Source organism: Leucoraja erinacea, chromosome 18 (assembly GCF_028641065.1).
Source record: "Leucoraja erinacea ecotype New England chromosome 18, Leri_hhj_1, whole genome shotgun sequence".
Lineage (NCBI taxonomy): Eukaryota > Metazoa > Chordata > Chondrichthyes > Rajiformes > Rajidae > Leucoraja > Leucoraja erinaceus.
This window is the reverse complement of record NC_073394.1, coordinates 37,122,281-37,145,724: the sequence shown is the minus strand read 5'-3', so window position 1 is coordinate 37,145,724 and position 23,444 is coordinate 37,122,281. Positions and strand designations below refer to the sequence as shown.

Genomic DNA, 23,444 nt, shown 5'->3' with positions numbered 1-23,444 from the left:
CCCAACACTGACCATTCTCCAGTCTTCTGGAACCTGGTCTACGGCTAAAGAGGATATAATGGGAGTTATCCACCATAATGCTCTCATGCAGAAGGCAGTGGAGGCCAATTCACTGGATGTTTTCAAGAGAGTTAGATATAGCTCTCAGGGCTAACAAATCACGGGATATGGGGAGAAAGCAGGAACGGAGTACTGATTTTGGATGATCAGCCATGATCATATTGAATGGCGGTGCTGACTCGAAGGGCCGAATGGCCTACTCTTGCACCTATTTTCTATGTTTATACAGACATCCAATACCACTACCAATAATATCAAGAAACCCTTCTCTGATCTTACCATCATCCTCGTCCTTGGAGAATTCCGATGCAAAGCTGTGATTTTTTACCTCGCCCAAATCCTAGCTCTTAGCAGGCCACTTTTGTCCATGTGTGGACCTCTCCGTTCCCTAGCTATCTTCTTGCTTTTAATATACATGTAAAATGCCTTGAGATTCTCCATAATCCTACACACTTGGAACAATTTACAGAAGTCAATTAACCTACAAGGATGTACATCTTTGAAGCATGGGAGGAAACCCAGGGAAAACCCATGCAGTCACAGGGAGAACATACTAACTCAGTACAAACAGAACCCGTAGCCGGGATCGAACCCGGGTGTCTGGCACTATACTGGAGCAACTCTACTGCTACGCCACTGTGCCGTCCCTTACATGTGTTTCCTTTTTCTCTTTAACTAAACTTACAATATCTCTCTTGAACCTTGCCATCCTTATCTTAATTTCTCACACGAACATTCTGCTCCTGAACTCTAATCAGCAGACCTTAAAAGGATGCCTACTTCAGATGTAAACTTACTTTCATACAGCTACCCCCAATCTACTCTCCCTCGTTCTTGCCTTAGTTTTATCGATAACTACTTGAAACGTACAGAATTATGATCACTATTCACCAATGTTCTCCACTGAAATTTAATCACATGGTCAGCCTCATTTCCCAATGCACGGCCTAGATTCACAAGTTGAACTATCACAATGTTTTCTGAAACATTACATTTTAAACCAACCTAAACAATTCTGCCCCATTTAAGCCATCCTTCATTCAGTGTGGTGACCTGGACCGCACATAATACTTCAGCTGTGGCATAATCAATATTTTATGAAGTTGCACCATACTTTCCCTGCTCTTACATTCCATTCCCTGACTATTGTAGGCTGGTGTCCTGTACGAATAAAACTGATATTGATTGATATTGTATGTCTGCATTACCATCCTATCTACCTATGTGGTTTTCACCCTCTCCGTCACCAGCCAGAACAAGGTTAGGGTTCCACTTGTCCTCATCTTCCACCCAACCACCATCAGCATCAAACGAATCCTTCATAATTTCTGCCATTGTCAGCACTCCAAACCTTCCATTTTAACCCTTCCCATCATTACTGGACCCAAACAGTGCCTCCATTGTGTGAGCCAAAGATTCACTTGCACACTTACCAATTTAGAATAATGGATTCAGAACTGCAATGCAGACTGACCTCTTCTGTTTCAGCTCCTAACCTGCTCCCACAACATGTCTTCTAACTGGGCACATCACACCCCTCAGTATTAATACTGTGTTAGTAATTTCAGATTTCAGAGACTGGTGGGTGGCTGGAACACAAGGGATGTTGGTGGAAACAGATATGATAGTGACATTTAAGAAGCTTTTTGATAGGAACAAGAATATACAGAGAATGGAGGGATATAGATCATGTGCAGACAAATTAGTTTAATTTGCATCATGTTTGGCACAGACTTGAAAACTGTTGGATGCTCAAGGTCAGGGCTAAGGACGTGTTTCGGTGCTATACTGTTTTATGTTCTGTGTTCGAATAATGTCAACAAGGGAGGTGATCAAAATCAATCTCATAGAACAGAGGGTAATATAGTAGTGTGGTCTGACAGTTGGTGAACAGTAGGAATAAATTGTTTTTTCTCGGGTTAGAGGCTGTGACAAGTAGAGTATTGTAGCATTAAGAGCTTGATCCACAATTATTCACAATTCAGGTCTAAATTTGGCTGTGAGCACCAAGCTCACTGAACACAGAAAACTGTGGGATTGTGGGAAGTGATGGGGATGTAGAGAGGGTTCAAGGGCATATAAAATGAGAGAATGGCACACATCCATTATCTGATCAGCTTTCCCTTCTCACCTTAAATCTATGCCCTCTGGTTCTCAATTCTCCTACTCTGGGTAAAAGGTTCTGTACATTTACCCTATCTAATCCCCTCATGATCGTATACACCTTTATAAGATCACCCCTCATCCTCCTGCGCTCCATTGAATAAAGTTCTAGCTATAAATCTTCTCTGCACCCTTTCCAACATATTTCCTTTTACAGGGTGACCAAAACTGAACACAATACTCCAAATGCGGCTAAACAGTCTTGTACAACTGTAACATAACATCCAACTTCTATACTCAATACCCTGACTGATGAAGGATAATGTGCCAAAATCCTTCTAAACAACCCAGTGATGCCACTTTCAAGGAACTGTGTACCTGCACTCCTAGATCCCTCTGCTCCACAACACTCCACAAAGCCCGACCATTCACTGTGAAGATTCTGCCCTGGTTTGACTTCCCAAAAAGCAACACATCGCACTAATCTCTATTAAACTACATTACACATTCCTCAGCCCACCTGTCCAACTGATCAAGTTCGCTATCTACGATGCCACCCACTTATGTCACCTATAAACTTTCTAACATATCATGTACAGCATTTTCATCCAAATCGACCCTGATAGTTAACACATAATCTCTCCAGCATAAAGCGCTCAGCACCGATCCCTTCCCTCCATATAACTATCCAAAAATGATCGCAGGCCTCCACCTTCACTGGAAGCTCAAACACAGCTACCACTCTCTCCTCCAGGTTCTCATGTTACCCCTAAAGCCTTAATTCTCAAGTCATGTCCCCTTATTGAATTGGCTACTCTCCCTGGATCTCTTTGCCATCTCAACTCTTCAAGAGCCCTCTACCATGCAAAGACCTTATCTAATGCTCTGCTGCTCCAAAGAATAAAGGCAATGCCTGCGGTTGCTGCAACCTCAGCAACCTGTTTGCGTTACTTCTTCGCAAAAAATTCAATCAGATCATCATCAGAGGGGTGGTAAGTCTGTAACAGCCACAGAGGGGGGTAACTCCCTGGAGCCAAGGGTATCTGAAAGGGCTACTCTCTGTGGCAGAGAGTTCCAGAGATTCAAATGGAAAAGGCAGCTCAGGGCGCACTGCATCCTACCGGAGAGCATGGATGCTGCAGACCATGCATGCAATAGGTTACATTCATACAGTAACCCCACCCCCATCCCCACAAACCAGATCTAGGGACGGAGTCACTTATTAACACCAGGAACTCAGCCAGTTTCCATTGTTTTGTCTCTCTGTTCAAATGTCAGAATAAATATAATCCTGTCTTGTCATCCGGAGAAATGGCCAAGCAGAATTGACCTTCATTCTGTAGAATTGAGGAAATATCCTCACTATTCTTCAAGGGCTTTGCAGGTTTGGTGCTTGGAAGCAATTTTGGCTTTGATAATCTAGAACAAGGATTAGCAATTTAGGGATGAAAATGAAAAGATGCTCAGGGCGCACTTAAGATGACGGAGAGCATGGATGCTGCAGACCATGCATGCAACATTCATACAGTAACCCCACCCCCATCCCCACAAACCAGATCTAGGGACGGAGTCACTTATTAACACCAGGAACTCAGCCAGTTTCCATTGTTTTGTCTCTCTGTTCAAATGTCAGATAAATAATAATGTCTTGTAGGGATTATTGACCTTCATTCTGTAGAATTCAAGGCTCACTACTCTTCAAGGGCTTTGCAGGTTTGGTTTGGGCATTTTAAAAAGATAATCTAGAACAAGCAATTTACGATGAAAGAAAGTGATCGCCATTTTGAGGTGGAAAATTGAATTCTCGCAGAGAGCTGTTAGGGATTCGAATGATGTTCAAGGTGACTAATGAATTTTTGGGCATTTTAAAAAGTCAAGCAATAGAAAGTTCGAGTTGGTGTAAATCAATTCTCGCATTATTTTATCGAATGATGGTGCAAGCATAAAGCGCTGGATAGCCCAAATCAGTTATTATTTAGCAAAAGTACCACCCGCCATCGTAATGCGGATAGAAATCTGTTAAAATTAGAACCTCAATCATCCTTGGCTAAGAGTGCCGATTATCACGTCATGTCCAGTGCCACAGCCAGCAGAGCTGGTTATTTAATTTGGTGACTCCTCCTCTACTACAGAGTTTATACATAAAATGAGTGAGCCCAGCAAGCAGCAAGGCAACAAGCCACGAGGTCAGCTGCGCTGTGACATGCTTACTGGAGAAGGCAGGCAAGAACACAGTCACGGGCAAAAGGACATGCAGGAGGGAGATGTAAAGGCAGGGGACACTCAAATTCAAACAACCTGTCAAAGGAAGAAGTGGTTTCAAATTCTTGTGCTGCTTTGGTTTGTGATGCTCAGTTGATCCTCTAAACCTCATAGAGGCCTCTGAACAAATTGGCATTGACCTAGTCCCTTAAGGGAGGACAGTGTTCCATAATGTGTGCTTCTCGGGCACACTACCAAAGATTTAACACCAGGGCCGATGATGGAAGGTTTGGTTAAGTGGCTGGCCTTAAAAAGCATATTTGAGTAGAGAGACAGAAGGGGGGGGGGGAGGGAGTTAGAGGTTTAGGGTGAGAATTTGAACTGAAAGCATAAAGTGAGGGAGGACAGTGATGTGCAAAGACCAGATTTGGAAAAGTACTGATATCTTGGAGGTATATTAGCCCAAGAGCGACTAGCTCACTGATGAATAAAAAAAAAAAAATGACAGAATGTAAAACCTGGACATTCTTGAACCTAAGATAACAGCAGCCTGCACTCGAAAGTGCTTCAAAACTCCATTCACACCACAAGTCCGATAGGATGGAGAGATCTCTACCTTTGAGGCTGGGGAACGGTGTGCTCTTGTCTCGCCCTGCTTTGGTTGGTAATGCCAGGTTAGAGAGGCTGAAGCTGCTGCCACGGTTCTTGTAGATGTTACCTATACATCAAGGACATAAAATGAATAAACATATCCCATGCCACCAGCTCAGCTCTGCAATACATAAACAATCCATCTGCTTTCATTATGCACACACACCATTAAATACATCAGCAAACTAAATTCAAACAGACTAAATAAACCATGGCCTGAGCAAGAAACATGTGGCCATTCAATTACCTGAAGCACTGGGAATATGGTACCAGCACAAAACTTGCAATCATCCTTTGGTTCAGGTCCTTGTGCAACACTACCAATAGGGTTTCTTGTCCAAGAGAAGTACTTGTCGTACTGCCACGGGTCTGGTGTAGCACTCATGACAGAGCCCTCCCACAGCACTTGCGATTCTAGGTCAGAGTTTACCGCTCAAGATACTGTCAAGTTTCCTCATCCCAGTGCTGCACTCACGAAACTGACTGCACTTGCGATAATATCCATTCCCAATTCCTTGCCAGGTTCTGACTGTCAATGCATCCAAGAAAAACAATCAAGGTCTACCCAGCCTCTCACTGTAACCAAAACCCTCTATTTCAGTCAACATTCTGGTAAACCTCCTCTGCACCCTCTCCAAAACCTCCACATCTTTACTGTAATGGGGAAACCACAATTGCATGCAATACTCTAAATGCGACCTAACCAAGGTCCTACAGAGCTGTATCATGACTTCCTGGCCCTTGTATTCAATGCCCCCAGCAATGAACACAAACATATCGTACTTCTTCTTTACCACCTTATCTACTTGTGTTGCCACCTTTAGTGAGCTGTAAACTTGACTCTAAGATGCCTCTGCACATCAATGCTATTAAGGGTCTTGCCATTAACTCGATACTCTCTCCTTACATTTAACCTTCCAAAGTGCAACAACTCACACTTGCTCAGATCAAATTCCATCTGCCATTTCCCCACCCATTTCTGCAGCTGATCTTTATCCCGCTGTATCTTCTGAGAGCATTCCTCTATCTGCAACTCCTCCAATTTTGGTGTTATCAGCAAACTTACTCACCAACCCATCTACATTTACGTTGAGGTCATTTATGTATATCGCACAGAGATTCCTAGCACAGATCCCTGCGGAATTCCACTGGCCACAGACCTCCAGCCAGAATATCTACCTTCCACCAAAGCCCTCTGTCTTCTATGAATAAGCCAGCTCTAAATCCATAAGACTGTGTCATTGTCAATCCCATACATTGTAATCAGCTTACCGTAAGGCACCTAATCAAAAACCTTACTAAAATCCATGCATACAACATCCACTACTCTACCTTCATCAATCTCACTTGTCACCTCAAAAAACCTAACCAAGTTAGTAAGATATGACTTGCCGTGCACAAAGCCATGCTGGCTATTCCTGATTCACCCTTTCTCTTCCAAATGGAAGTAAATCCTATCTTGAAGAATTCTCTCAATTTTCTCCACCACTGATGTGAGGCTCACCAGCCTATAGTTCCCTGGATTCTCTCTACTTAGACAATAGACAAACGGTGCAGGAGTAGGCCATTCGGCCCTTCGAACCAGCAATGATCACATTCAATGTGATCATGGCTGATCATTCCCAATCAGTATCCCGTTCCTGCCTTCTCCCCATATCCCCTGATGTGGACTCCCCCAACATCGGGAACATGTTTCCTGCCTCTAGCGTGTCCAAACCTTTAATAATCTTATATGTTTCAATAAGATCTCCTCTCATCCTTCTAAATTCCAGAGTATACAAGCCGATTCTTCCTTTATTTTACTCATGTTTTATGTCTTTTAATTTATTGTTGTATTTTTGTGCTTTATGTGAGCTGTTATGTTATGTTCTGTTATGTTGTCTGTTTATGATGTCTTGTTTATTCCACTGTACAGCACTTTGTTCAACATTGGTTGTCTTAAAGTGCTTAACAGATAAAGTTGGATTGGATTGGATTGGATTATTCAACAAAAGACATTCTCCAGCCCTCCGAGACCTCGCCCGTGGATAGAGAAGATTCAAAGATCCCCGTTGCAGCGGCCTTCTCCAAGAAGGATGCTGCAATCTCCTCTCTTGCCTCCTTCAATAACCTGGAATAGATCCCATCGTCCTGGGGACTTATCCACCCTAATGTTCTTCAAGAGCCTCAGCACTATCTCCTTCGATCTCAAACTGTCCGAGCATGTTCGTATTCACTGCACTGATCTTGCTGTTCTCCAAGTCTTTCTCCTCAGTGAATAAAGATGCAATGTACTCGTTTAGTACCTCACCTACATCTGCCGACTCCTACCTTTAGCTTTGAGCAGACTTTCCTTTTCCTGGTCACTCTCTTATATTTAACATACATATAAGAAGCCTAGTGATTTTCCTTAATCCGACTCGCCAATGACATTTCACTACCCCTTTTGGCCTTTCTAATTGCCTGCTTGGTTCATTCCTATTCACTTGCCAAAAAGGTCTGATGCCACCTTTTTACACAGGACATATGTTTCCTTTTCCATCCTGACCAACTTTACAACCTTTTAGTCTTCCACAGTTCCCTTACTTTGCCACCCTTGTCTCACTTCTTTACTGGAACACGCTGATCCTGCACTTCAATCAGCTGGCCAACGACTCCCACGTCATCTGAGGATTTACCCAGTATCAACTGTTCCCAATCTACCCTCCCTTGTTCATCCTGTCTAATGACATTGTAATCTGCCTTGCCCCAATGAAGTGCCTTCCCTCAACATCCAGACTGATCCCTATTCAAAACAATCTTAAAATGGGAAGGTGGGGGGGGGAGAGACCGGCGGGGGGGGGGGGACTGGGGGGGGGGGGGGAAAGAGTAGACCAACTCTCAGCAGCTGACGCACACAGAACCGTGCATCATCCGCAGAACCACGCCTCATCCGACTGACGGGACAACAGCCCCCAGGCCCATCGCGAAGAAGCACCAAACCCAGCTCACCTCCACTTCTCCTGCCGGGTCAACTGACAACCCTGTGCGACGACACCAATGGCCCCAGGCCCACAGAACCCACAGCTAGCGCCAACGCCAGCCCAACCCCTCTCCAACTCCAGAGAAACCCACTCCCCGACGGGCCGCTACGTTCGCCCATGGCCTGGCCAAGCTGCACTCCCTCAGCAGCCACCCCAAGTACAAGCCGTACCTTCGACATGACCGGCTTCTGCCCCTACGGTACCCGCTGCCACTTCATCCATAACCCCGAGGAGGATCGAGGGCCCTGGCCTCGCCTGCACCAGAGCGCCAGCCTGGGCTCAGCCTCCTCCAGCCCGTCGATCGAATGTGCCGCGCTGCGGGCAGCCTTCAGCCCCGGTCTGGAGTTGGAGCTGGCCCAGACTCTGGGCTTGTGGCTGGGCAAGGAGGGAGAAGAGGTTGCTTCTGCCGCCAGCACCACCAACAGCACCAGCAGCTCCTGCGAGCGCCCGGCCTATCCATGGCCAGCAGGAGCCCATCCGCAACCTGGCTCTCCAACCAGGGTGACTCCAGCAGCAGCAGCTCCAAGTCGCCTGCCTTCGAGCAGAGCAGGCGGCTGCCCATCTTCAGCAGGATCTCGGTGCCGGACTGAGAGCAGGGGGGTGGAGGTGGAGGGCTGCCGGCCAATCAGGCAGGACAGGCAGAGCCGAGCTGGAGCCAGCGGCTGCAAGTCCAGGGCCGCCCCGCCAGCTCAGGGCTCCCCGGACACCTCAGGACATGGGACGGGACACCAGCAACTCAACAGCATCCGCAGCGACGGAGAGCCGACTCTCTGACAGGCAGATCAAAGCTTACAAAAATAACCATCCAGATCTTGAGATTTAAAATACTAATAGATTGAATCTGCTATAATTTTTAGAGATACATTTATATCCTTGTATTTTTTAAGCAGCAAGATGAAACAGGAAGTCTGGCTGATTTTTAAAAAAAATCCGTATTTTACAAAGCAAATCCATATTCTGGTCGCATTTCCGTACAAAATACGAAAAATCCGTACTACTTGGCAGCTCTGTACACCTGACCCTATTTCTAATAATTTTACATTCTTTTATCTCACATTCAGGTACAGTAATGGTGTTATCCTCACAAGGCACGTTCAGTTCATGTACACAAATAAACAAAAATTATTTAACAGAACATTAAATGCAATACAACTCTAATAATTTGATCGTTCGGAAATACTTATGTTCCAGCCTCAGGCATATCAGGACATTGGTTGTTGTGCTTCCTTTAAGGGTCCCATTTCCTGCATACATTTGCACAACGAGGGGCATATTTTTAACACTCCCTTAAAACACGTAGTTTACGCGAACATTTATATTACTATGTAACATCTTAAAATAAATAAATATGTTGAGGTATTGCCACAGACAACATCCAAAAGGATCAGAAAATCTGCCAGTTTACCAAAGTCCCAAGGGTACCAAAACAAAGTACTGGAGGAACTCAGTGGGTCAGACAGCTACTGTGAAAGGAAATGACAGGCAATTTTTCAGACAGATTGTAGTGGGGGCTGAAAGCAGGAGAGAGGAGGGTAGAGGTGGATCAAAGCCTGGCAAGTGATGGGTAGATGCAGGTGTGGGGAGTTTAATTGGCAGATGGGTGGAGTAAGTGACAACGGTTAGAGGTGAAAAGGAGACAAAGGGAGATCATCAGACAAGGAGAGAAGGAGATTAAAATGGAGATGATGGGTGGAAGGGAACAGTGTGAAGCACATGTGACCAGCAAACATAATGGGAAATTTTAATATTCAAACAGGCTGGGTAAGGTAAGCTAGATTGACAAAAATACGTAAGCAAATAAAATGGAGCATACTAAAGCCAACTCTTCTCAACATACCAAACCGTTGGCTAAATAACAATACACTTACTGGCAAATGACATAAATCCTCCAAAGCCCTCGCTGCTGTTGTTGGAAATGGTGGAGTTTGGGGAACTTGCTCGAGAATCAGATTCCACTTCAGAATCACTTGGAAGTCTCAAACTGTTGGGACGAAGCGGCTTCATGGACCTGGAATATGAATAGCTGAGATAAGACTTGGTTTCTATTTCCTTGTGATGCAAGAGGCCCAACTAGTGTATATCAAAGGATTGCAATCAATTCTATTCCCACCTATATGTTCCTGTAAATCAATCATTCTTACTCCGATTCTCCTAACACCCACCAATGCAAACCCACCATCTTCTCACATGTTTTGAGTGTGGAGAAATTGGCAGCCTGGGAAGCCCACGGTCACAGGGAAAATGTGTAAACCCCTCACAGACAGCACCCAAGGTTGGGATCGAACTAGAACTTCTGCACCCGAGGCAGAGTTCTACATGGTGTGCCACCATACCACCCTGCGTACAAGAACATAACTGTAATTGTGAATCTACTTTGCACATTTGCCGGTCTATATCCTGGTGATCAGAACAATACACACAATATCCTAGCCAAGGTACTTTGACAATTTGACAAAGCAATTTGAACACATTTTCACTGGCTTTCAATACTATTGCTCTGGAAAGGAACCCCAATCCTTAAGCTGCTTTTCATGGCCATATTAACAGACAGCACTGGCTTTATTGATGTGTATTGTATTCCCAAATCGCCGTATTACTCCAAATCTCTGCTATGTTCACCCCCCTGACTCTCACCATTTTGAGATGAAACAGATGCTGCTCTTCAAAGAGCGATGCCAGATGATGTCACCAAATTGTTGAAGTAAACACTTTTGTTCTACTCCCTTGAGTGTTCAATGTTGCACTGTATGCTGTAAGTTTACAGGCTGAGAAAGGTGGCCTGTCCAGCATCATGGAGAGTAAACAAGCATCAAACTACTCCCTAATTTAATTGCATCAGCTCTCAATGTGCTAACCTAATCTTACCTGTAAACATAACACCTTATCTCAACTATACTGTCATAGGATCTGAGCTCTACAGCATTAATCGTTGTTTTTCTTGCAGTGCACAAAACGCAGTGTACAAAATGTTTTTATTGTGATGCAATTGGCAGCTTAAAATGAACTTTATGGATGGTGAAGCAAATGATGTAGGAAAGAACTGCAGATGCTGGTTTAAATCGTACGGAAAACACAAAATGCTGGAGTAACTCAGCAGGACAGGCAGCATCTTTGGAGAGACGGAATAGGTGTCCTGAATCGTTGCCCATTCCTTCTCTCCAGATGTCCTGCTGAGTTGCTCCAGCATTTTGTGAAGCGCGTGATCACAGTTCCAAGTAATTGCATACACCAAAATCGGTGAGCCTAATTTTGCTGTGCCGTGTATAATTCATGCTTTCCCTTTGTAAATGATTCATGCAAGTGCAATAACCACACAATCTGCAACCTACACAAGAAATCGGGCATAAAATACAGGAACAAGCCCGGCATCTGTGCTTCTTATCTGAAAATTTGCTGGAGAGTTCATTAGAAAGGAGCCCCTTTAAATTAGCTACCATAAACGTTGAACGTGCCAGTGTTGGCCATTTCAAACCAAAGCACAGCCTTTTTTTCCCTCAAGAATAGCCTCCTGCATGATGAAGAGGGGCTAGACCGCCCTCAAAGACAGCTGCAATACCGAAGACAGAAGCAATCTGCCGAGGAATGCAGAACTATATCCATTCCATGACCCCACAGTCCAATATGATAGTTGATGCATTGGATTTAATATTTCAAAACTGGATTTGTGAAAGGGTTTTATTAAAATGGAAAGTAGTTAATGTAGCTCCTTTATTCAAAAGGCAAGGGAGAAACAAATCAGGAAACTCTCGGCCAGTTAGTTCAACGTACCAAAGCAAAAACTTCAAAATTATTATTAAATATATTCTATAGTGGAGTACTGAGAAATTTTCAAAGAAATTAGGCAGAGTCAACATGGTCTTGTGAACAAGAGATCATGCTTAACCAATTTACCAGCTCTTGGAAGTGACGTGGAAATTAGAATTTCTTGGAGAGGCAAACCAGTGGATGTGTTGAACTTGGATAGCCAGATGTTCCACGCCAAAAATAACCACAGGACATAAAAGTAGGTCTCAACAAACAGCTTAGCCATGCAAGTATAACAGAAAATAGAGGCAAGGCTCTCTCTGGTTGCCAAGACGGAACAAATTATCTGCTACAAGGATCAGTGCTGGAGTCTCAACCTTCCAAAATTTATATAAATGACGATGATAAAGCTACCAAAGGTACAATTGCTAAATTAGCTGACAACACAAATTTAGGCAAAAAAAGTAGCAAGCTACAGGGATATAATGTTGGGCAATTTCACATTTTCTCATAGCCTCCATTTATAGGATATTTGTCCATTGATAATCTATATATATATATATATATATATATATATATATATATATTATACATATTATATATATATTATACATATTATAATATGACTATGACTATGACTACGAATATGACTATGAATATGACTTCATTGGACAAAGTCAGCATGGATTTATGAAAGGTAAATCATGTCTGACGAATCTTATAGAATTTTTCGAGGATGTAACTAGTAGAGTGGATAAGGGAGAACCAGTGGATGTGTTATATCTGGACTTTCAGAAGGCTTTCGACAAGGTCCCACATAAAAGATTAGTATGCAAACTTAAAGCACATGGTATTGGGGGTTCAGTATTGATGTGGATAGAGAACTGGCTGGCAACAGGAAGCAAAGAGTAGGAGTAAACGGGTCCTTTTCAGAATGGCAGGCAGTGACTAGTGAGGTACCTCAAGGCTCAGTGCTGGGACCCCAGCTATTTACAATATATATTAATGATCTGGATGAGGGAATTGAATGCACCATCTCCAAGTTTGCGGATGACACGAAGCTGGGGGGCAGTGTTAGCTGTGAGGGGGATGCTAGGAGGCTGCAAGGTAACTTGGATAGGTTGAGTGAGTGGGCAAATGCATGGCAGATGCAGTATAATGTGGATAAATGTGAGGTTATCCACTTTGGTGGCAAAAACAGGAAAGTAGGCTATTATCTGAATGGTGGCCGATTAGGAAAAGGGCAGATGCAACGAGACCTGGGTGTCATGGTACACCAGTCATTGAAAGTAGGCAAGAAGGAACTGCAGATGCTGGAAGATCGAACGTACACAAAAATGCTGGAGAAACTCAGCGGGTGCAGCAGCATCTATGTAGTGAAGGAAATAGGCGACGTTTCGGGCCGAAACCCTTCTTCAGACCTTCTTCAGGGTTTCGGCCCGAAACGTCGCCTATTTCCTTCGCTCTGCAGATGCTACTGCACCCGCTGAGTTTCTCCAGCATTTTTGTATACCTTCGATCTTCCAGCATTTGCAGTTCCTTCTTGAACACTTTGTCTACTCCACTGCGATATCTCCTCAAGGTATGCCTACTTTGAAGAAGTTCTCCTCCTCTCTCCGGAGACAGTTTCACAACCTCCTCCCAGTTTTGCTAGCCCTTGCTGTCTCCTCCCCTTCCTTAACCCTCGAGCTGTCTCCTCCCATCCCCCTGCCCTCGGGCTCCTCCTCTTCCCTTTTTCCTTCCTTCTCCCCCCCACCCCACCATCAGTCTGAAGAAGGGTTTCGGCCCGAAACGTCGCCTATTTCCTTCGCTCCATAGATGCTGCTGCACCCGCTGAGTTTCTCCAGCATTTTTGTGTACCTTTGAAAGTAGGCATGCAGGTGCAGCAGGCAGTGAAGAAAGCAAATGGTATGTTAGCATTCATAGCAAAAGGATTTGAGTATAAGAGCGGGGAGGTTCTACTGCAGTTGTACAGGGTCTTGGTGAGACCACACATGGAGTATTGCGTACAGTTTTGGTCTCCTAATCTGAGGAAAGACATTCTTGCCATGGAGGGAGTACAGAGAAGGTTCACTAGACTGATTCCTGGGATGGCAGGACTTTCATATGAAGAAAGACTGGATAGACTCGGCTTGTACACGCTGGAATTCAGAAGATTGAGGGGGATCTTATAGAAATTTACAAAATTCTTAAGGGGTTGGACAGGCTAGATGCACGAAGATTATTCCCGATGTTGGGGAAGTCCAGAACTAGGGGGTCACAGTTTAAGGATAAGAAGGAAGTCTTTTAGGACCAAGATGAGGAAATCATTTTTTACACAGTGAGTGGTGAATCTGTGGAATTCTCTGCCACAGAAGGTAGTTGAGGCCAGTTCATTGGCTATATTTAAGAGGGAGTTAGGTGTGGCCCTTGTGGCTAAAGGGATCAGGTGGTATGGAGAGAAGGCAGGGATGGGATACCGAGTTGGATGATCAGCCATGATCATATTGAATGGCGGTGCAGGCTCGAAGGGCCGAATGGCCTACTCCTGCACCTATTTTCTATGTTTCTATTATACATATTATATATATGATATTGTGGCGGCTCCCAAGGGTGCATACTGTCGAACCCCTCAGCACTCCGGAGGCGGCCCTTACCTAAAGCAGGGGTTTGGGGGTTTGGTCCCTCGAACATAATCCAGGTGCCTCTCAAAACACTGGACTTCGTGCTTCCTTTTGACAGACCCCCGACGTCACATGATGGAGAGAAGAGAAACTACCTCCTCACACCGGCCCCCCTGTCCTGGACACTGATAAATGCCCAACGTCTCGCCGATCCTTCCAAGGCGGAGGCCCTCCTGTCGATGCCACCCGCTATTTTATGGGGGGCCCTCGACCAGCAGGATGAAGAGCGTGGACACTGATAAATATCTTGGCTTTAAGGAGCTCCTGCGCCAGATTTATGGCCAAAGCAGGATGGAGCGTGCTGCTAGGATCCTGCATTTGGAGGGCCTAGGCGACCGACGGCCATCTAGCCTCCTAAAGGAGATGGTGGCTCTACTGGATGGGCACACGCCGTGCCTGCTATTCGAATATACATACCTGCATCTGCTGCCGGCCTACATTCGTCTGCAGCTCACAGACGCCTCCTTTGCTGACCTCAGGGCCCTCGGGAGGCGCGCCGACGCGCTGTGGATGGCGCGCCCTGATGACGTCAGCGCGCTGGCCGCCAGCACAGACGGGGTCGCGCTGAGGCCGACGCGTCCTGATGACATCACCCCGGCAGCTCCCGATTTGCTCCGGTGGGGCGGGGGAGCTGTGGAAGGAGTGACAGCTCCAGCCCGACGGCCCGTACGATCGCCCCCAGCGGCAGTGAGGGGTACTGCACCTGCAGTCCAGCGCCAGCAAGCTGCAGGCACCACCAGCGGGAGCAGGAAAGCTCCAAGTAACACCAACATAAGGCGCTGGTGCTATTTACATCAGCGCTGGGGTGCTGCAGCACGACAATGCCGCTAGCCGTGCATGTTCCCGGGAAACGCTTGGGCCGGCTGCCAATAGTCCCCGCGGCGGCCGGCCAAATTCACCGCCTCTTCGCCTGGGATCGGCGCTCCGGGACCCGCATCCTCGTGGATACTGGAGCTGAGCTCAGTGTCCCGCCCCTTTCGCTGGCCGACATTCGTTCCGGTAAGCAGGGGCCCGTCGTCACCGTGGCGAATGGCAGCCCCATCCGCACATATGGAGTGCGCATGGTTCTGATCGTGTTCAGCTCCTGCCATTTCTCGTGGCGATTCACCATTGCCGACGTCTCCCAGCCATTGCTCGGGGCCAATTTCCTCCGGGCACATTCCCTCATGGTGGACGTCAGGCGTCAGCGTTTGGTCAACGCCGCTACGATGGAGCCGATCACTTTGCGTTTGTATCAACCGGTGGGACGGCCCCTGGCGTCCGTGGACTCCCGCTTCGCACGGATCTTGGCCGCGTTCCCAGACATTCTGACCCCACAGTTTCAATCATCGACCTCCAGCCACGGAGTGGTACATTTTATCCAGACTACCGGCCCACCTCTCCATGCACGAGCACGCCGACTGCCGCCGGATGAACTGCGTCTGGCACGGCGGGAATTCAGCACAATGGAGACCTTGGGGATCGTCCGCCCTTCGTGCAGCCCTTGGGCGTCCCCACTCCACATGGTCCCTAAGTCGAGCGGGGGCTGGCGACCTTGCGGGGATTACCGACGGCTGAACGCCGCAACAACAGCAGATCGATACTCCGTACCCCACATCCAGGACTTCACCACCCATTTGGCTGGGGCCACAATATTTTCAAAAGTGGATCTGGTACGGGGTTCTAACCAAATCCCGGTTCATCCGGATGACGTACCCAAGATGGCGATCATCACGCCATTCGGACTTTACAAGTTCACGCGGATGTCGTTCGGCCTCAAGAACGCTGCGCGCAGGCCTTTCAACGCCTAATTGACGGGGTTTGTCGCGACCTCGATTTTGTGTTTGTGTACCTGGACGACATCCTGGTGGCCAGCCGCTCGCAGCAGCACTGCGCCCACCTTCGGCAGCTCTGTCAGCGGTTCAGCGAGCATGGTTTGGCCATCACCCTCGACACAGCTCACGGTGCGTGGCCTGCAGGAGTTTGTCGGCATGGTGGCGTTTTACCATCGTTTCGTGCCATCCGCGGCCCACATCATGTGGCCTCTGTATCAACTTCTGGCGGGTGGGCAGAACAAGAACGTTGAATGGACCCACGAAGCAGGGCAGCTTTTGACGGCGCGAAGGAGGCCCTTCCTCAGGCCATAATGCTGGTGCACCCGCGGGAAAATGCCCCGACTGCTCTCACGGTGGACGCATCGGAGTCGGCGGTTGGTGCTGTGCTGGAGCAACTGACGGGCAGAGGTTGGCGGCCCCTGGCCTTCTTCAGCCGGCACCTCAACCGTGCGCAGACGAAATACAGCGCGTTCGATCGCGAGCTCCTGGCTCTGTACCTGGCAGTGCGCCATTTTCGCTACTTCCTGGAGGGCCGCCCGTTCACCGCCTACACGGACCACAAGCCGCTCACTTTCGTCCCGGCGAAGGTTTCCGACCCCTGTCCGCACGACAGCAGCGGCAATTGGCCTACATTTCGGAGTATACAACATCTATCCGCTACATCGAGGGGAAAGAAAACCGGGTGGCCGACGCATTGGCCCGCCCCCCTATCAACGCCGTGTTCGAGGTGGCGCCCGGAATTGACTATTCTGCTCTGGCAGAGGCACAGCTCACGGACGATGAGGTGCCCGCCTACTGGACTGCCATCTCCGGCCTCCGCCTTGAGGATGTCCATCTCGGTCCTGGGGGAGTGACAATCCTGTGCGATGTGTCTTCTGGTCAGCCGCGCCCCATCGTCCCTGCCACCTGGCGCCGGTGGGTGTTCGAGGTGATCCACGGACTGGCTCACCCATCAATCCGGGCGACAACGGCACTAGTGGCCGCTCGTTTCATGTGGCACGGTCTGCGTAAGCAGGTTGGCCATTGGGCTCGCACCTGCATTCCGTGCCAGACGGCAAAAATCTAGCGTCATGTCCGTGCACCTCTCCAGGAGTTTGGTCTACCTCACCGGCGATTCGACCATCTCCATGTAGACATTGTAGGGCCTCTCCCGCCGTCCCGGGGCATCACCCACCTTTTTACAATGGTGGACCGCTTCACGCGGTTGCCGGAGGCCATTCCGCTGGCCGACACTTCAAAGGCTACGTGTGCTCGTGCGTTGTCCGCGCACTGGATTGCTCGCTTCGGGGTGCCGGCGCACATCTCCTCAGACCGGGGGCCACAGTTCACCTCCGAGCTGTGGTCAGCCACGGCTCGCTTGCTGCGGGTGTGGCTACACCACAACACGGCTTACCACCCGCAAGCTAACGGTCTGGTGGAGAGGTTCCACCGGCAGCTAAAGGCAGCACTGAAGGCACGACTCTCCGGCCCGGACTGGATGGACGAGTTGCCGTGGGTCATGCTGGGCATCCGGACTGCTCCCAAAGAGGACTTGGCCTCATCATCGGCGGAGCTCGTGTACAGGTCGCCATTCACGGTGCCCGGCGAGTTCGTGCCGTCGGCGCCGGGGCAGCAGGGAACGCCCTCATCCATCTTAAAGCGCCTTCGCGAGTGAGTGGACAGGCTCGCACCCGTCCCGACATCCCGCCATGGGACATTTCGCCCACATGTGCCATCAGGCCTCAGGGACTGCCCATACGTCTTCCTGCGCCGCGATGCCCACCGGACGCCACTCCAGAGGCCGTATGAGGGCCCGTTCTGGGTGCTGGAACACGGGCAGTCCTGGACATGGGGAGACGGCCGGAGGCAATGTCGATTGACCGTTTGAAGCCGGCACACCTGGACATTGACCAGCCGGTGCTGGTTGTCCAACCTCGGCCTCGAGGGTGCCCCCCTTCACGGCTCCCTCCGCCTGTCACTCCACCTGCCCTCCCGCCGGTCCCTCGACCATTCCCTCGACCTGTCCCTCCAACTATGCCTCCGCCAGCCCCATGATCGGCTGACTTCCGCACGCGGGCCGGCCGGGTCGTGTGCCCGCCGGTGCGTTTCGTGCCCCTGGTTCTGGGGGGGGGGGGGGGTCCTGTGGTGGCTCCCAAGGGTCGTGCCATCATACTGTCGAACCCCTCGGCATGGGAGTGGTTCAGTCTGGAGGCGGCCCTTAGCCAGAGAGTTTAAAGGCAGGGGTTTGAGTGCAATCTTTCTCTTGTTTGATCTTCCCTACAACCGGGAGGAACATAATTAAAGGTGCCTCTCAAAACACTGGACTTCGTGCTTCCTTTTGAGACCCACGCACTACAATATATTATATATAAATATCTATATATATATATATGAATATATATATATATATATATATATATATATATATATATATATACACAGATATATACATACATATACATATCTATATTACTAAAAGTCTGATCTTGTCCACTTCCTGTATATTGATTTTAGAAAAAACGCTGCCACATACGGTTGTGATTTTTGGCCATCTTACTCAGTCCCCCTCCGCTGCACAGGACAAGAGGATATTTCACATCGATGAAAAATAAAAGAGTTATTAGTGTTTAAAAATGGTTGAGATTATCTCGCCTGAAGTCCACGCCCCTTCCGGAGGGACTATAAAACCCGGCAGTGTTGAGTGCCTCAGTCAGTCTCTGCAAGATGGGGGAGTGAGAGGGTCACATCTCTCAGTCTGAGCTGTGAATAACACTGAACACATGTCTACTAAACTGTGAGTGGTTTTACTGACCTGTCAGTGCCCTTAATGTGGTTTGAAAATATAGTTTGGAAATGCTAAAGCTGCGTTGCCTTTGGTTTGGAAATGCTAAAGTTGCCTTGCCTTTGGTTTGGAAATGCTAAAGTTGCCTGGCCTAATTAAAGTTTCCTTGCATAATTAAAGTTGCCTGGCCTAATTAAGGTTGCCTGGCCTAATTAAAGTTGCCTGGCCTAATTAAAGTTGCCTGGCCTAATTAAAGTTGCCTGGCCTAATTAAAGTTGCCTGGCCTAATTAAAGTTGCCTGGCCTAATTGAAGTTGCCTGGCCTAATTAAAGTTGCCTTGCCTAATTAAAGTTGCCTGGCCCAATTAAAGTTGCCTGGCCCAATTAAAGTTGCCTGGCCTAATTAAAGTTGCCTTGCCTTCTGCATAATTAAAAGTCTAATCTTGACCACTTCCTGTTTGCGCTTTCTATTGATTTTAGAAAAAACGCTATCACATACGGCTGTGATTTTTGGCCATCTTATTCAGAGTCCCCCTCCGTTCATCAGGTGCCGAGGATTTTTCCCATCGATGAAAATTAAAAGAGTTACTAGTGTTTAAAAAATGTTGAGATTCTCTTTCCTGTCAATCACAGCATGAAGGCCATGCCCCTTCTGGTGGGAGGGGTGAGGGACTATAAAACCCAGAAGTGTGGGCTTGGCTCAGTCTCTGCAAGATGGAGGAGGGAGAGGTCACGACTCGCTGTCTTTAGTGGCCTTGCACCCTGCTGGAAATGGTATGAAACTGCACTTGAATTTGGTGGCCTTGCATCCCGCTTGAAATGGAATTTCAAGGAATAGCCGTGAGTCAACTGCCATCCCACCAGCTGTGAGTGACTGAGCTGCCAGCAGAAGAGGCTTGAGTGACTGAGCCGCCAGCCCAAGAATCCATTTGTCCCAAAATGTCCAATACTAGCCCTCTGGAAACCAGTCCCTTCAGCCCACAACACTCCAGAAAGCACCCCCCCCCTCCTCCACTGGCCACTAATATTGGAATTGGCGGAGAGGTGGAATATTGCATTGGGGGACCAGTCCTCTCGTGTGATGCTGGGTTTCACTTAGTCTAGTAACTTATAAAACTCTGATCTTGGATGGATGTGTGTGTGTTTGTGTGTGTGTCTGTGTGTCTGTGTCTTTACATATCTGCTCGAAAACCCGACGCAGTAACGGTGACATGTTTACATATTCCATTTGAGATTTACCTCATGATTTCAAAAATCCTCTCATCTGAATGTTCGATTCATTATTTGTTCACCAATTACAACTTTTTTTGTAAAATCTAACTGCTCACCTCGAAAACCCGACGCGGTAACGGTGAAATTTTTACATATTCCGGTAGACATTTACCTAATGATTTCAAAAAGCCCGTCATCCCTTTCCCCCCTCTCGTCAACCCCCCCCCACTGTGTGTGTGGGGGGTGATTAGGGTGTGTGTGACATTGCAGGCCCTCCCCCGTGCGTTGAGGGGACGGGACCCAACGGGTCCCCCTTGGTCTAGTTATCCTTAATATTATCTGACAGAGCCATCCCGTCTCCTTTTTGCCTCCTAGATTTCTTTTTTTTCGCGTATTGTTCAGTTCTTGAAATTCCTCCAGGGATGCACTTGATCCCAGCTGCTTATACCTGTCTCATGCCTCCTTATTCTAGGTATGTTGCAAAGCGTACCTGAAGCGTCGCTGAAAATCTGCCCCAGCCCGTGTGCTCGATTTTGGTGCCGTTTAGAGGGGGGTGGGTTTAAAACGCGATTTTCTCTAGGCTGTCCAAATCGAGTTTGCTCAGCCTAGTTAATTATTAACGAAAATTCGCTGGTAGGTTCCCTCACATGAGCTATTATTAGTTTTACGAGTTTTTCTTAAGTGCTATAGTAGTTTAAAAATTAACCTCTAAACCCCCAACGGCCTTCAACCAGCTGGGTCTATAGAGCAGAAATCTGAAGGGTAGCAGTATATTTTTACATTAAAAAGGGCTTCTTAAGATCACTTTATACAAAGTTTAATATTGCAAGTAGCTAATTTTGGGCCCATTATATCCCGCAGTATTATTCTGGGCATTTGAGGGCACAAATCTACTGCAATGTGAACGTTCTAAACCAGCGCGTTCACAGGATCCCACTAGAAAGCTGATTTAAAATGGACTTTAATTCACAGCAATTGAACACTAAATTCCTTCCATTTGGCCTATAAATGAATGTAAATGAGATTTAAAAATCATGTTTTATTGTGAATTATTTGTGAATATTATTTGGACACTTAGGCTATTTAAAAATGTTAATCATTTATTAAGAAATGGATAGATGTTTAGATCTAGTAATTGAAGTTTGAAATTAGCTACAAGTGGGCAACTAACTACTTGTATGCTTTAATTTCAGGTCATCCGAGTAAGATTATTTTATATTTGTTTCAGAATGGTTCAATCTATGATAACTGAAAATTTCATTCAGTTCTCTTAATTTTTAAGAAGGTTATATGCTTTTGACTGTTCACGATCACAGCTTTTTTGTTATGTCCATAGAAAATCAATAGGGAACAAGATGCTAATTTCCGAGTATGAAAATGGCCATAACTTTTTAAATACTTGAGATATGAAAGTGAATTAGGTGCCAAATTAAACTTCTTTTCAAGCTTTATCTGATGGAATAAATTACAGACTTGATTTTTTAAATCTCAAAATTTTGTAACATTGCTACTAATTCTTGACCAGAGCCTCAATTTTTCTAATCATCCAAGCTCAACTGTTTTGCCCTTCACCCTAAGAGGTTGCATGTACTGGATTCTTGTCAGCACATTTTTAAAAACATCTCACTTTCCTGACATTGCTTTTCTTTCAAACAACCTGCTCCAATCAACTTGAGACAGTTCATGTCTAATACATTTAAAGTTGGCCTTCCCCATATTTTGAATTTTAACTCGTGTGCCCGCCCTATCTCTATCCATATCTTAAACCTAATAGAGCAGTGATCGCTGGTCCTAAAAAGCTCATCTACAAACATTTCATTCACTTGCCCCTTCCAATTTCCCAAGACTAGGTCAAGCATTGCCCCCTCCGTGTGGGGCCCACAACATAATGCCAGAGGAAACATTCCTGAATAGATTTGACAAAAATCCTGCCCTGTGTAAACCTTTTGCACTATGACAATCCCAGTTAATATTGAGAAAGTTAAAATCCCCTACTACGCCAACCGTATTGGTCCTGCAGCTGCCTGCAATCTCCTCGCATATTTGCTCTTCTAATTCTCGTTGGCAGTCCCACCTGCCCTTGTTTGGCCATATCCATCTAAATCTGTCCTATACATGTACCTGTCTAACTGTTTCTTAAATGTTGGGATAGCCCCCGCCTCAACTGCCTCTGCCTGACATAGCCTCACGATCTACTTGCACGATCTCCTACTGCATTTAAGGAAAACCTTAGCTCCAGAGACGAAGCTTCATCAGCGTTCTATCACTTTCCCTGCAGTGCAATGTCGCAGATTTCTCAAGTCTTCCCTTTCCCAATCCAGCCCTTCCCTATCCCATGGCCTGAAGAATAGACTGTTCTTAGAATTCATTACAATCGCTGCAAACAACATATTCACTCACCGGTTTCCATTGATGGGTTGAACGAAGTTGGGGGTGTAGCTTTCCCCTTGATCATCTTCACCCTCGTCTTCCTCAGCAGGGAAGCCATACTGAGGCTCAAAGTAGGGGTTGTCATAGTCCTTCTGATGGCCCAAACCCTCAGACAAACCATCGTTCTCCCGCTGCTCCAAGCTGGCTTTAGAAAAAGCCTGAATCGAGGTGGCTGCGATGTGATTGTGGAATGTCAGAGTTTTTTCATCAGCCTCCACAGAGTCGATGGACTCCTGCAGAGCAGAGACACAGGACAGTAAATCACCTACCCTCACTGAACGGCTACTCCAGCCTGAGGAGGATAGAGGTGTGGGTGAGGCCAGGATCAGAAGTGGTGAGGGATAAGGCCCAGAGTGTAGAGAAGAGGACCCAAAGCATTCACAAACGGGACTTTGTACTTACATGGCTGCAGTAAATTGCAGAGTGATGAGCAGATGGGGGAGATATAACATGGTGACCGACGAAAGGCAAGAAAGATGTGCACAGGGGAGCGGGAGCCAGATAGATGAGAGAGGGGAGGGGGCATTTTACCTGAAATTGGATCATTTAATGCCATTGGGTTAAAGGCTAACCAAGCAGCATACGAGATGACGTTCTTCTAGTTTGCATCTAGCCTAACTATGGCAGCAGAGGATGCTGAGGACTTCCACTTTGTCGATTATGGCTAGCAGGAGCTCCCAGTTGCTAGGCACTCCAGTTCCCCTTCCCTGTCTGCCCTCAGCCTTCTCCACTGCAAGGGTGAGATCGCACACAAATTGGAAGAGCAGCACCTCGTATTCCTCTTGGATAGCCTACAACCTGAC

General features: G+C 47.1%; 1 protein-coding gene across 1 annotated transcript in view; it reads right to left on the bottom strand.

The window, feature by feature from the left end:
• Positions 1 to 23,444, bottom strand: part of madd (MAP-kinase activating death domain) — a 196,347-nt gene that overhangs the window by 72,143 nt on the left and 100,760 nt on the right. Inside the window, exons 13-15 of the mRNA XM_055649954.1 lie at positions 22,612 to 22,874; positions 9,887 to 10,026; positions 4,982 to 5,083 (exon numbers count right to left, since the gene is read on the bottom strand). Of these exons, the coding sequence (XP_055505929.1) occupies positions 4,982 to 5,083; positions 9,887 to 10,026; positions 22,612 to 22,874 (505 nt within the window). The remainder of the gene's footprint in view (positions 1 to 4,981; positions 5,084 to 9,886; positions 10,027 to 22,611; positions 22,875 to 23,444) is intronic.